Here is a 14,959-nt window from a genome sequence, read left to right on the forward strand (position 1 = left end):
GAAAGGGGAGAGCGAAAAAGTTGGCTTAAAGCTTAACATTCAGAAAACTAAGATCATGGCATCTGGTCCCATCACTTCATGGGAAATAGATGGGGAAACAGTAGAAACAGTATCAAACTTTATGTTTTTAGGGCTCCAAAATCACTGCAGATGGTAACTGCAGCCATGAAATTAAAAGACGCTTACTCCTTGGAAGAAAAATTTATGACCAACCTAGATAGTATATTCAGAAGCAGAGACATTACTTTGCTGATTAAGGTCTGTCTAGTCAAGGCTATGGTTTTCCCTGTGGTCATGTATGGATGTGAGAGTTGGACTGTGAAGAAGGCTGAGCGATGAAGAATTGATGCTTTTGAAGTGTGGTGTTGGAGAAGACTCTTGAGAGTCCCTTGGACTGCAAGGAGATCCAACCAGTCCATTCTGAAGGACATCAGCCCTGGGATTTCTTTGGAAGGAATGATGCTAAAGCTCAAACTCCAGTATTTTGGCCACCTCATGCGAAGAGTTGACTCATTGGAAAAGACTCTGATGCTGGAGGGATTGGGGGCAGGAGGAGAAGGGGACAACCGAGGATGAGATGGCTGGATGGCATCATGGACTCGATGGACGTGAGTCTGAGTGAACCCCGGGAGATGGTGATAGACAGGGATACCTGGCGTGCTGCGATTCATGGGGTAGCAAAGAGTCAGACACGACTGAGCAACTGAACTGAACGTCACTTTTCTTGAAGGTTCTCATTAGTAAAGTACACAGTAAACGTGTTAATATGTGACAAACACTGACAGGGCTGATACTTTCGATGGGCACTCAAGGAAGTCTTCTGAGAAAGGGACAAGTGACCTGACACTGGACTATTCATTCTTTTAAACTGTTTCACAAACGCGCACGCTCTCTGTAATATACAGGTGACAGCTTCAATCCGTGCTGTGCCTTGTTTACTTGTTTGAGCTGTGCAGACTCCTCACCGCGGCACACAGGCTCCTCTGGCTGTGACGCGCAGGCTCCACAGCACACGGGCTCAGGAGTCGCGGAGCACGCGCTTAGCTGTGGTATGTGGGATCTCAGTTCCCCAACCAGAGATGGAACCCGGGCTCCTTGCATTGGGAGTGCAGAGTCTTAACCACCCAACCACCAGGGAAGTCCCAAGAATTCCTTTCTGTCTCCTGGGGATGAAGGCAGAGTGTCCTGCACAGAAGGAACAGCAAAGACAGGAAACACCTGACTCCAGGACAGGGAGGGGCATCAGGGCCAGAGGGAGGCAGCACCAAGAGCACAGGGGGCGGCCCTTCTACAGACACACGTGACCTCCACGCACTGTGTCCATTGTACCTACATTTTAGGCAATTCCAGTTTTGACCACACCAGTCACATCAACCTTAGGGAAGACAGCATACAGGCCTTGAGATGCACTAGACCAAAAACCTCCCTGAGCATTGCTTCTGCCATTAAATTATCCTGCAGTGATTGGAATACTATGGAGAAGGATTTAGCAGAAGTAAAAAAAAATGTTTTTAATTAAAAAAAATACAAAAGCCTAATATAGCAGGCATTTTAGGTCAGTTCTCACAGTATTTAAGAATCAGCATTTCTGTGTCTTTTCTGCAGAAAGTCAAAGCTTACAGAGGGGCTGAGATCCTTAGTTAGCCAATTTAAACACAAAAAGCCAATTCTGGGCTCAGAGCACCAGTATCAAGGGGGCCCATCTAGTGCGGAGCAAGCCAACACTGAACATAACCCAGGAGCCCGTCCATTCTTCCTCCCAGAAACCACGGCAGATCCCTGTCCTCTCTTCCTTGAGCCCCGATGGAATGAAGGTCACTGATAACAGAAACTATCTGACACTCACATCTAACCCACGTCCCACCCTAACCTCCCAGAGGAGCAGGAGGAAGCCCGGGAGTGACAGCCCAGTTCATGGTCACCAGACACAGCACGGGGGGGCCACTTCTCCTCCCTCTCTGCTCACTTGTTAGCATCTCCCTATAAAAAATACAAATATTCACCCAACTATAAAGTTGACATGTTTAAAGCCTGGACCCTAAAGAGGTCGCCAGGCAATCCCAAAGTGGTCAAATTCCCCCAGCAGTGGGCTTGCTCTCCTTCATTGTTGTTGCTGTTTTGTAGGTTTTTGTGTGTTTGTTTTTGCCTCATGGCTTGTGGGATCTTACTTCCTGATCAGGGATTGAACTCAGGGCTCTCAGCGCAGAGTCCTAACCACTGAACATCAGGGAATGCCCTCCTTTTGTATTTCTAATTGCTTTGCATTGCCAGTGCTCAACCAGGTAGCCCACATAAACCTAGAAATCATATTTGCAAAATGTTTTTCTACACATATAAATATATGCACAAACATAAAAGTACAAAGACATACAAGATGTTTGCACTTTAATGATGTATATCACAAGTTACGGGGCCTCCCTGGTGGATCAGTCAGTAAAGAGTCTGCCTGCAGTGCAGGAGATCCAGGCCTCCCTGGGTAGGGAAGAGCCCCTGGAGAAGGAAAAGGCAACCCACTCCAGTATTCTTGCCTGGAGAAACCCCATGGACAGAAGAGCCTGGTGAGCTACAGTCCATAGGGTCGCAAAGAGTTGGACATGACTCAGTGACTAACACTTTCATTATAAGTTACATCATTAAATGCATACATATTACCATGAATGACAAATTTCAAACCAATACAAATAAAAACTAGAAGCCTATTAGGAGTGTGTCCTGAGCTGAAAGACTGAGGTCCTCAAACACTCAGGGCACAGCAGAGCCTGTCTCACTTTCTTCATAAACATGTTAATACTTTCCTGAGTTCAGCAGGCCCTCTTGAATGGTCTCTTTTGTCACTCTTTGCCCCAGCATTTCCAAGGCATCCATCAGGGTGTTGACTGAGGTCCTCTGTCCCTTCTTGGTGACTGGCAGTATTTCACACAAGGCATCCGGAGAGACCCAGGCCTATTCTCTGCCCACAAGGATCTCATTTCATGTGAGGCCCAACTGCCTCAGGAGCGAATCACAGAAGTCACAAGGAAAAGATAGCTGCAAAGTCACTGAAGAACAGCTTCAGGCCTAGGTTGGGGGAAAGTCACAGACACAGAGTTGGACAGGCTTTCACAAAGGCAGAGGACCCTCAATTCAGGCCTTCACTTCAGGATGGGAACCCGAGGAGCTCCCCCTGCTGGTAAGCCTGCTGCTCTGCGCCCCTGACCTGCTTCCCAGCAGCAGAGAAGCAAGCCACAGGGGCACTGGGCATTGGGCTTCGCCAGCACCCAGAGCAGCTGGGGGCAGCCCAGGCCAGCAGGGAGTCCTGCCCTAAGCAGGGGGTGAGGGCCCATCTGGAAGAGGAGACTGCTGTCACAGAGGGAGAAGGCATCCGTGATAGGAGACAGAGGGTGGGACAGCGAGGGGCAACAGACCTCAGAGGAGGGCGCCTGCCTTTCTCAGGAGGGTGAGGCCCCCTGGCTGCCACCTCTGCACTGGGGACAGAGCAGAGGCCTGGAGGGAGGAAGGTCTCCGGCCTCACAGCCCGCTCGGCCTCACTGCCTGACACTGTGGTAGAGCTGGATGGGGACAGACTCTGAGCAAGAATTTAATCATAAAATGGAGCAAACACCACCCGCCTCATGGACTGTGTTGCAGATTCAGTGCTGTGTGTGTGAAATGCTGTGCACACCACCATCCACAGTACATAAGGAGGGCACCCAACACAAGTTTATATTCTCTAACAGTTACACTGAAAACATGAAAAATAACAATACTAGTTTTCATAAAATATGGTACTAATTCAAAGTATTCTAAAAAATTTCATTTCAATATGTAATATAGATAGCTAATGGGAAGTTGCTTTATAACACAGAAAGCTCAATCTGGTGCTCTGTGATAACCTAAGGGAGGTGGGATGGGGGCGTTGAAAGGAGGCTCAAGAGGGAGGGGATATATGTGTACCTATGGCTGGTTCATGTTGCTGTACAGCAGAAACAAGCACAACATTGTGAAGCAATTATCCTCCAATTAAAAGTTAAAATTTTTTTTCACTGCAATAGGTAGTGTTAGTTGCTCAGTTGTGTGTCTTACTCTTTGTGACTTCATGGACTGTAGCCCGTCAGGCTCCTCTATCCATGAGATTCTCCAGGCAAGAATACTGGAGGGGGTTGCCATTCCCTTCTGCAGGGGAAATTTCTGACCCAGGGACTGAACCCTGTTCTCTTGCATTACAGGCAAATTCTTTACCATCTGAACCACCAGGGAAGACCCTCAACATGTAATCAATATACAAAAAAAAACAAAAAACAAAAAACTGTTAAGGAGACAAATTACAGTCCTTTTTTCTACCAACTCCTTGAACTACAGTATCGAGTTATATACTACAGCTCATCAGGTTTAGCCACAGTTCAGGTGCTCCACGGGCCTTCCCAGGCGGCCCCAGTGGTAAAGAACCTGCTTGCTAATGGAGGAGATGTAAGATGTGGGTTTGATCCCTGGGTTGGAATGATCCCTGGAGGAGGGCATGGTAACCCACTCCAATATTCTTGCCTGGAGAATCCCATGGACTAAGGAGCCTGGCAGGCTACAATCCATGGTGTTGCAAAGAGTTGGACATGATTCAAGAGACTTCGAATGCATGGACAGGGGCTCCACAGCCTCCCTGGGCCAGTGGGTGCCCTGCTGGACAGCACAACCTCTCGGATGTCTCAGAGCGGGTCAACGTGGCCCTGAGCAACCAGGGAGGAGAGAGGATGGTAGAGGAGGGAAGGACAGGGAGGTGATGGGGGCCACTGTTAGAGGACAGAGGGGTGCAGGGTGGGAAAAAGAGGAGGGGGCAGGGAGGGAATTAGAGTCCTGATGGTTCAGGGACAAGCCATCCCCTCTCTGAGTTACCCTAACAGCTATGGAGACAGAAATTAGGACAGTGTCCCTCCTCCCTCCACTCCTGATCCACTGCCCAGGAACAAAACACTCACTTTGAGTGCCATCTGTTGGAACCAGCAGCCATCTTCTCCGCTGAGATCCTTCAGGTGCTGCTGGTTCCTGTAAAACACAATGGAGAGCAGCCTTGGTCTTAACCGGGAGTCCTCGATGACAGAACTGAGCCTAGTAAACATCTTTCTGAAATTCTGGCAGATGCAGCCATAAGCAAAACAAAACCCATGCAGGATCTTTGAAGGGAGTGAACAAAAGAGTCATTATTTTATATATGATTGTATTCTTATAAAATCTAATGGTTCAACAATAATACTGAAATGTGAATGTGTGGAAGGATGAATGTTAAAAATGATGACAATAAATTCTATAATGAATTATGAGTTGGATAAACTCATAAGGTTATAGAACATTGTAATACAAAGACACAGCCTCAACAAGAAATGAGCAATTTACCAAAGAAAAACACACATGGAGTTGAGGTATTTAAAACTCTTAACTTAAAATGCTAACTTTTTTCATAAGAAAAATATAGAATAGCTAAAAGATCTCAATTCCTTCTAGATTAATTTATAAATTAAGGTAATACTCAAAAACCTCAAAATTACTAAAACGATATGATCCCAAACTGTAAATGTCTCTGTATGTGTGTGTGTATGTATACATGCATAATATATATATGTTTAGTCATTCAGTCATGTCTGACTCTTTGAGACCCCCTGGACTGTAGCCTGCTGGGCTCCTCTGTCCATGTCGATTCTCCAGGCAAGAATACTGGAGTGGGTTGCCATGCCCTCCTCACATATATATATATATATATATATATATATATATATATATATATATATACACACACACACACACACACACACACACATATACATAGTGAAAATACTTCTATATGTTGACAAAAATTTTACTTCAAGTAGATTCAACTTAATAATACTTTTGAAAAAAATGTGAAATTCCTACTGTGATGAGGAATGGCTTAAAAGTATGTAACAGTCACACAGGAAAACATTACGTAGCGCTGACTCCATCACTGGGTCAGTCATGGGAGGAGTGATCACCCTTCGGTTGCCCGGGTCTAGATGAGGGATGTGGTGACAAGACAGATGATAAACAGCATCAGAGCTGCCTGTGGACCAGAACAGGGGGTGGGGCTCCCTCCCCTCCATGCCCGGGTCTCCCTCCATCACCACCTCCCCAGAGGAGAGGAGACCTGACCCATTGCCGCTCCCTGTCTCTACCACAGTCCCAAGCAAGCAGAAGGGCCAGAGCCCCACACTCACCAACAGACAGCCTGCCTGCTGCATCTCGGGACTGGGCGTTATCCTGTCAGCTTCTCTTCCTGCCAAGGGACCAGAATGGAAAGTGAATCTCCATTGGTCAGCCTGTTGTTGTGTGCATGGTCCAGAGCCCCAGACCCTCTTGGGGGACATAAGCACCAGAAAAGGGCCTTGAGAAAGCAAGGCACTGACCCAGGAGTCACAAACCCACAAACCCTACAGTTTCTGGGGGGACACAGGGGGTTCTGCCTTCCCACCTACTCCTGTGCTGTGTCCCCCAGGTGGGCACAGACTCAGCACATCTGGGCTCTGCTGATGGCACCCAGACTCTGGTGTGATGCTAAGGGAAACTGAGTACCCCTGCCTGACACCCCCCATGCCCCAGGGCTGCAGAGTGAGGGTGTCTCAAACAGTAAGGACAGGGCCAGCGCTGCCGACCAGCCTTAGGCCAGCTCTCAGCAGGCCAGTCTCCCTCCTACATTCAGCCTAGAGCCCTCAGGAGAGAAAGGGAGTCAGGGAAAACAGCATAGGGCAAACCGAGGACCACGTCCACCCTGGGCCTTGTTGTGGGGCGGAAGCAGTTACTGAGGGTCTGATGCTGCCCGATGCTGGAGAAACCGATCACCTTGTGCCAGCACTCATCAGAGAGACCGAGGAGAGAAGAGACAACCACTGAGTGGTGGGGAGGGCCCCCTTGCCGCACCTCCCTTCCCAGGGACAGGGCGCAGGGTGGGGGCGCAGACACTGAACAAAGAGCCCCGGGCCTGGGACTGCAAGCGGGACACTCTGAGTCTGGAGAACCCTCAGGGAGGAGACGAGAAGGGAGAAAATGAAGTAAAATGAAACCCATGTAACATCTCTGTGCAGTGCTACTGAACCACCCTCTTCTCCTGCCTCCTCCCACCAGACTCGGCCAGGGGGAAGAGGGGACCGTCAGCTGAGTTGGGGGCCCGATGTGATCATGGTTTTGTACAGGTGAGGTGGGAGGGGTTTCCTGGGGAACAAGATCAGAGACAAACCAGGAGGAAAAGGAGGATTGGGGAGAGGGAGGAGGGAGCCAGCACCTCCTCCTTCCCTTCTAGAAACTCACCGTTAAAGAAGTACCATACCACACATCCGACTAGGACAATGGTGATTCCAGATACAATTCTAATCACCAGCCTTGAAGTGCCTGAGGAGGGAGAGGGAGTTCCTAGCTCTCCAGGAACTGGGGCCTCCCCATGGGCCAGGGTACCTGATTCCTGGTCCACACACTTGATATTGCTCCAGGGGTTACAGTGCGTGACCATGACCTTCCCATCAGGGCACCTGGGTACAGACACAGGGATGATGTAGGGGACCCATCAGGGACAGCTGGCTGGATGAGGAGAAAGAGGGGGCAGCCTCCCATCCTGGATCCCCTGACAAGACAGTGGAGGGGGGACAGGCTCTTGCTGTCTGCAGGGGAGGGTCCCCTCACTCCCCCTCACTGGGTGGGAGAAGGATCCAGGATTGTGTACTGCAGCCCCCAGACTCCTACTGAGTGTTCAGAGCTGTCCTTCAGGAACTCAGCTTCCTCTGCAAGGCCCGCCTGGCCTCCCTGGGCTGCATGCAAAGCTCCGTGACAGGGGGAGGGTGCCTCATCCAGGTCAAGATCAGAAGAGTTTGGGCACAAGTTTGACTCATCCTCCAGTCAAACTTGACTATGAGGCCCTCTCATCCACCTGTTGACTCTTCCTACCAATCTCAGCCAACACTGGAGCATCAGAGGATAGTGAATTACTACTGGCCCCTGAGTCCCCCAGTAGGAAAGATTCAGGTGCTACTGGAGAACAAGGGGCTGGGTGTGAGGCCTGTCAAGTTGGGTCCAGTTTTATAGGAACCTTGAAGGAGCACACACGTGGCCTCATCATGACTTCTGTCTGCTGTCAGCACTTCCGTCTTTCTAGGCCCTTCCCGAGGAGATGTGGGAAGGGGCCACTGAGAAAGCCGTGCAGGACAAACAGGTGGTGACCCCACAGGCACAAGGGAGCTCTGAGAGGTGGGAGGGGCTTCACGGAAGCAGGGGAGAGAAATGGATACAAGGAAACTGGGGTCTCCTGTGGGTTGGAAGCCCCCAGGCTCCTGTGTCTCACCTGGTGCTGCATTTTTGACAGAATTCAGGTGCATCTTCTCCACGGAAAGTGCCAGGTTTGCACTGACACTCAGTGTCCTTGGTGGGGGTACAGTGATTTTTTTCTGCTTCTCCTAGAGACCAAAGATAAGGTTTTGAGGGTGTGTTTCCCTCATATGTCTCTCACCCCTTCTTCACCACCCAGATCTCCATCCACTCACTTCAAGAAGTAATTCGGAGGGCTTCCTGGCTGGTCCAGTGGTTAAGAATCCGCCTGTCAAAGCAGGGGACACAGGTTGCATCCCTGGCCTGGGAAGACCCCACATGTTGCGGGGCAGCTAAGCCTGTGAGCCACAGCTACTGCTCCTGTGCTCTAGGGCCTGTGCACCACGATGAGAAGCAGCAAGGAGCAGACCCCTCACCACAACTAGAGAAAGCCCTTGTTCCGCAACAAAGACCCAGAACAGCCAAAAATAAATGCATTAATCTTTTTTTAAGTAATTTTGGGGTCATTTTCTGTGGCAACACACATAGACCATCCATAGAACAGCCACTGTTCACGTGTCACCAACAGAGGCATACAAAAGGGACTGGGCATCATTACGGATTGCATCCAGGTTGGGAAGAAAAAAGTTTTAGATCACAAATGAGGAGCAAGAAGTGGGGTGGGGTGAGGTGTAATCTGAGACGCTGTGGATGGAGAGGAACCCTTGGGTGTTGTCCCAACGGGTGATGCCCTGCTGGAGAGGCAGAGGGACCTCAGGTCATGAAGGCTGAGAGAGGCTGAGACCCCAGAGCGAGGGCATGGCGCCCACAGGAGCCTGGCCCAGGATCAGACACATCACACAGCTCAAACCCAGCCCTGCCCCACTCCCCCAGGCCTTCTGCACTGTTACCATCCAGCCCCCTCCATCAAGGGACACAGTATTCCCCTCTTTCCAGCTGATGTTCTGAAGGACTTCCCTACCAGCTGGCATGCGTTATGCAAATAACTTCTGTTTTCATTTATTTTACTGACCTAAGACAAGCTGAAGACCTAGCTGGGCTGGAAATCAGGTTTCTGACTCCTCGTCCCTTTTAAATCCCATCTCATCACCCAGCACCCTAACCGCAGGCACAGGGGACCACAGGTTCTGGACCTGATTTGCAAGTCATGCAAGGTAGGCAAGAAGGGAGGGTGTTTGAATGATTGGTGTAGTCTGTCCCATCGGTGCACGGGGCACAACCTCCACTGGCTTCTTCCATATAGAATCCTGGGAAGGAAGGGAAAAGCTGGTGAGTAAACCCCACAGGATTCCCCGAGGCTGGCAGTGTGGCTGGGGAGGCCTCTTTTGGCCATCTGTGGAATCCACAAGGGGAGCTCTCCTCAACCGGGCTTTCATCTTTTGATTCTTCATCTAACACATACCCTAGACATACCCTAGACCAGTACTGCCAACAGAAATATATTACAAGCCACACGATCCAAGTCACATTCACAGCTGGCACATTAAACAGTGAAAAGAAAGGTCAGGGGCTTTCCTGGTGGCTCAGAGGGAAAGAATCTGCCTGCCTATGCAGAATACATGGGTTCGATCCCTGGTCTGGGAAGATCCCACATGCTGCGGAGCAGCTGAGCCCGGGTGTCACAAATCCTGAGCCTGTGCTCTGCAGCTCGGGAGCCACAACTACCGAGCACACCTGCTGTGACTCCTGAAGCCCATGCGCCTGAGAGCCTCTGCTCGGCAACAAGAGAAGCCTCCCCAGGGAGAAGCTCAAGCACCGCAACTGGAGAGGAGGCCACACTCTCCACAACTAGAGAGAGCCCATGCAGCAGCAAAGCCTCAGCACAGCCAAAATAAACGCATAGACATGGAGACAAGGGTTGGAGACCAGTCTTAGAATCTACCTGGTAGACATAACTTCTGTTGGAGGCTCCCTTCCAGTGGGGCTGATGACTGCTGGGGAATTTCATCCTTCCTTACAGACATGGCTGAAGCAGGTTTGACCTATGGGGACAAAGCAGGGACAGGCATGAGTGGCTTCCACACTCTCACCCCTTCTAGGATCCACCCCACATTTCCTTGACCACTACCTGCAAAATGAAACAGAACTGGGACCTTTCTTCCCAGCTCTAAACTCTCATTTCTTTTGTTTGTCCTTTGGCCTTTTGTGCTAGCAAGTAACTTTCACTTAAGGTTTTTCCCCCTCTATTCTTTCCTCTTAAAGTATGTTTATTCCAGAAAGTATGTGCTCAGATGTGTCCAACTCTTTGTGACCCCCATGGACTGTAGCCCATCAGGCTCCTCTGTCCATGGGATTCTCCCAGGAAGAATTTTGGAGTGAGTTGTCCATTTCCTCCTCCAGGGGATCTTTCTGACCCAGGGATCAAACTTCAGTCTCTTGCATCTCCTGTGTTGGCAGGCTGGTTCTTTACCACCAGCACCACCTGGGAAGCCCAGAAAGTATAGGCAAGGAAATTATTTTTTATAAGAATACAGAAACCACAGAGATCCCCTTGATTAGAGAAGACATCCAGTATTTTGTGTCTTGACTTCTTCTATTTGACCACATGTGTGAATACTCTCACGCTCTCTCTCTCTCTCTTTCTCACATGTGCATGCACACACACACACAGTTTCACAAATGAGGGTTCTGCCATGCATACAATTTTTCATAATCAGGATATAGGATCACATACTGAGCAACGAACTTGTGGCTTTAATCCAACAAGCTGTCCCCAAAAGGAAGCTGTCAGTGTTCCACAAAATACCAGAATCACATGGAGAAAGAAGAAACAGACAGGGTTTTCAGCCAAGTCTCTGTGCTAAAAATGACACAATGGGGCCAGTCTGAAATCACTGGAGTCTGAGGATTCGACCAGGATTAATGTGTTGATGATAGTGTTCTGATATTCAGGATTGTATCATCATTTGGGGGGAGACTGTCCTCATTTGTGGGAAATATACATTCAAGTGTCTAGTCATGGGATCTGTCATGTCAGCAGCTATGTTTCAGATGATACAGGAAACAAAGGGTTTTGTATAGTTTTGTAACTTTAATCTGGGAGTGATTTAAAGTAGAAAGTGACATTAAGAGGGAAAAAAAAAGAAAGAAAAACAAAGTTAAAATGGAAACAGCTTATGTTGAGCCCAGTTCAACTGCCTGGATCTAAACAAGATAAAATGCAACCTGTTAAATATTTGGGGACAGCTAAGCTCACATGTGTCCCCTAATCATCCCTTCTGCAGTCTGGGCCTCGTCTGAGTCACCCCAAATTGGTGGACTCTCCTTTCCCTGCCCTCACAATCCTGTGCCTTCCTTTCTTCCCTGGTTCTCCTCTCACAGGCTCTCTCCCTCAATGTTTTGTTACGAACAGTTTCAGACATCCAACAAAGTTGTAAGATTCATTCACTAAATGCATATATGCTCATCACCTAAGTTCTGTAACTTAGGTGTATCACATACTTCTTTCTCTATCCACCCCGCTCTGTCCATTCTCCTAAGTGTCTTATTTTTATGATGAAATTCACATCTGCAACTCTTAATACATTGGCATTATGTCAGTAACTCGAGCTCAATATTTCTTTACAGTTTATTTCAATGTTAAGATTTCCAAAGAAGGAAGCGCACAATCTTAAGGGTACCATTCAAAGAGCTTTTTGTTTTTTTGTTTTTAATGCATACAGTTGGGAAATCCAAACCCTCTATCTAGATCATGGAAATTAGCTTGCTCCAAAACATTCCCTCATGCCCCTTCCTCAGTTATCCTAATCTCTGCTGTGACTCCAAGAGGGAGTGGCCTTCATCATATGGAGGAAGGGCCCTTCTACCCTGATAAAATGAGACTTTTCTCAGACAGTAAAGAATCTGCCTGCAACACAGGAGACCCAGGTGCAATCCCTATGTCAGGAAGATCCCCTGGAGAAGGAAATGGCAATCCACTCCAGTATTCTTGCCTAGAGAATTCCATGGACAGAGGAGCCTGGCAGGCTACAGTCCATGGGGTCACAAACTGTTGGGCACGATTGAGCAACTCTCACCTTTTCATTACAGGGGGTTAAGTGTCAGTTCAAATTATTTTTCTGCATCTGTAAAGCTGTTTATTTTTTCTATATAGTTTTTCTCCGTTACACTGGTTTGTGTGTGTGTTTAACTTTTTAATTAGAGGATAGTTACTTTATTGTGATGTTTTCTGCCGTAGTTTTTAAAGATCTATTCATTTATTTTGGCTGTGCTGGGTCTTTGTTGCTGCACGCAGGCTTTCTCTAGTTGTGGCAAGTGGAGGATACTCTTGATTTTCCCGTGTGGGCTTTTCGTTGCAGTGGCTCCTCTTGTTGTGGAGCATAGACTCCAGGCGCACAAGCCTCAGGAGTGGCAGCCTGGGGGCTCAGTAGCTGTAGCACGTGGGCTCAGTGGCTCCAAGGCCTGTGGGATCCTCCCAGACCAGGGCATGAACGGGTATCTCTCACACTGCAAAAGTTTCTTAACCACTGGACCACCAGGGAAGCCTCCACACTGTTAATACAGTGAAACACACTGATTGATTTTCAGATGTGAACCCAACACTTATTCCTGAGATTAACCCCATTTGGTCATGGTATGTTTTCTTCTTTCAATCTTCCTGAATTCAGTTTACTATTTGCTTTGTGAAGGAATTTTGCCTCTGTTTTTAGGAAGGGTATTTAAAAGTATTTTTTCTATTTAGTATTTTTAGTATTTTTTCTTCTTTTCAAATGTTTCCATTAGGTTTAGGTATTAGGGTTATGTTGGCCTTAGAAGAGCTAGTGAAGAACTCCTGTTGTCCTGAAAGAATTTGTGTAAAGATTTTTGTTAGTCCTTTTATTGTCTGTATTTTTGTGGCCTCCCCTGTGACCTAACCTGGGGTCTCCTGGTTGTGCACTCCCAGTCTCAGCAATCTCATGGATCCTTGAAACAATCTACTGGAATGGAAGAATCAAAACCATGGCACTACGGTGCCCCACGTTTACTTCTTAGACTGGCACAGTGTTACAGTTCAGTGTGCAAGGGTGCAGGGAAATAGGGCACTCTTGTGGACTCCTGGTGTGAGTTAAAATGGCCCAGTCTTCTTTGGGAGAACAGTTTGTCATTATCTAGACAAAAGTGTAAAATTATCTAACCCACTGACCCAGCACTTCTAAGGAGTTGCCCAACAGACAATGCACATGGCTACACTGGGTACTTGACAGGCACCCAGACCCAGTCAGGTGTTCAACATGAGTCCCTATTACAAACGCGATACTTTAAAAACTAATTCTATACTTCTTGTGAATACAAAATGCTGCTTCTTTCCAGATTTTTGGTACTAATTTGTTCAATGAAAGATGCATATTTTCACGATTCCTGTAACTTTGTCAGACCCTTAATGTTTTTTTCTTTGCACCTGTAAGCAACTTTGAAAAGAGCTTCAATGCAAGAAAGCAGTGCCGAGTGTGCACATTTTTCCTCACTGTGAGTTTCTTAAAAATGCTCACTCAGGGGCGGGGAAGCCTGGTGGGCTGCCGTCTATGGGGTCGCACAGAGTTGGACACGAGTGAAGTGACTTAGCAGCAGCAGCAGCAGTGGTGAACCACACCCAGAGCCTCCAACTCCCCTCTGAAAGAAAGTGGTGAGAATCTGACCCAAGCTGAGTTAATTGATGGTTTCTATTCATAAAGTGCAAGGAGCTGGAAGCAAGTTTGAAGTTGTTCTTTCAGAGAAAAGGAAATGTAAGGGTGCTTAAGGCAGTGGTGGGGGGAAGGTGGGGCCTACACTTGATGATCTTACAAAGGACACGGGTTCGAAGATAAATGCAGTGCAAAATAGAAAAAGAGAGAGAGAGAAAAGAGTGAGGAGGGTCGGCAGAGGGAAAAGGGAAGGGAAAGGAAAGAAATGACGATCTGATGCTCGCTGGGCCTGGGCCAATCCAGAGGTCAGGCGCTCCAAGGAGCCAGCTCTTGTGGGCAGCGAGTAGATGCCAGGGATCCGCGCTCCTCTAGCGCCCCCCTCCCCACCAACACGCCGCGTATTGGACTCTGCCCGGCGGGTCCTGCCGGATTTGCCCAGCCAGGTGCCCCTGGGCCTTTCCGGGCCACAAGCATGTCTTTTTGAGCCAGGACTCGCGGCGGGATCTCACCAACAGCAAGACACCCAAGACGGCGAAGCTGAGAGCCCAGGGGCCCCGAAGTCGAGGTCTGGGGTCCTGGGTGTACCCTACGCGGGAGCTCGAGGCTGCCGCTGTCCTCTGTCCCCGCTGCCCGGTGCGGTCGGGGAGCGTTCGCTGTTCACGTTGCCGCGGGGTGACAGCCTCCAGAGCCATCAGAAATGACCGCCCCTGCGAGGTGCGCGGAGCGGAGCTCTGCTGTTTAATCCGTCTGCCTCGACGTTTACACCACCCCGCCCTGATTGCGCCACCCGCGCTAGCGAATAAGCCAGTGCTTGCTGATGTAATCATTACCACTTCCAGCCAACTGAGGAGCCAAGACTCTACCCAAGGGGAAATTCTGCCAGCGAATACCCTGCGGTTTTTCATTCAGCGCCAGCCAGGTCTGTGCCTTTGGGAGGCGGGGACAGGGCACCTCCCACGTGCTTTGTTGTCATGTGGCTGGTGAGACTCAGAATCTGCGTTCCAGGCAGGTCCTAACTACCTCTCTGCCTTTGCAGGTCAAATGCCCACGGGTTGAAAAAATGA

The 14,959-nt window shown here is 48.8% G+C and overlaps 1 protein-coding gene across 1 annotated transcript; it reads right to left on the reverse strand.

Moving 5' to 3' along the window:
* On the reverse strand, positions 2,524-14,587 carry LOC108638455. Its single transcript, XM_018065859.1, has 9 exons — positions 14,405-14,587; positions 10,178-10,277; positions 9,429-9,542; positions 8,511-8,563; positions 8,312-8,423; positions 7,288-7,368; positions 6,201-6,259; positions 4,950-5,016; positions 2,524-3,057 (listed from the first exon to the last, which is right to left on the reverse strand). The coding sequence occupies exons 1-9, from the start codon at positions 14,585-14,587 to the stop codon at positions 3,011-3,013; spliced, it is 816 nt and encodes a 271-aa protein (XP_017921348.1). The 3' UTR covers positions 2,524-3,010.

This window comes from Capra hircus, chromosome 21 (assembly GCF_001704415.2).
Source record: "Capra hircus breed San Clemente chromosome 21, ASM170441v1, whole genome shotgun sequence".
NCBI classification, from domain to species: Eukaryota; Metazoa; Chordata; class Mammalia; order Artiodactyla; family Bovidae; genus Capra; species Capra hircus.

Bases quoted from the DNA above. Each gene is read 5' to 3' on its own strand.
- LOC108638455 (XM_018065859.1), bottom strand. From the start codon at position 14,587: ATGGCTCTGGAGGCTGTCACCCCGCGGCAACGTGAACAGCGAACGCTC. The intron at 9,543-10,177 runs GTAGATTCTAAG...CTTCCTTCCCAG, and splicing joins ACAGAAGTTATGTCTACCAG to GATTCTATATGGAAGAAGCC. The intron at 8,564-9,428 runs GTCCAGAACCTG...CTGCTTTGACAG, and splicing joins TTGCATGACTTGCAAATCAG to GCGGATTCTTAACCACTGGA.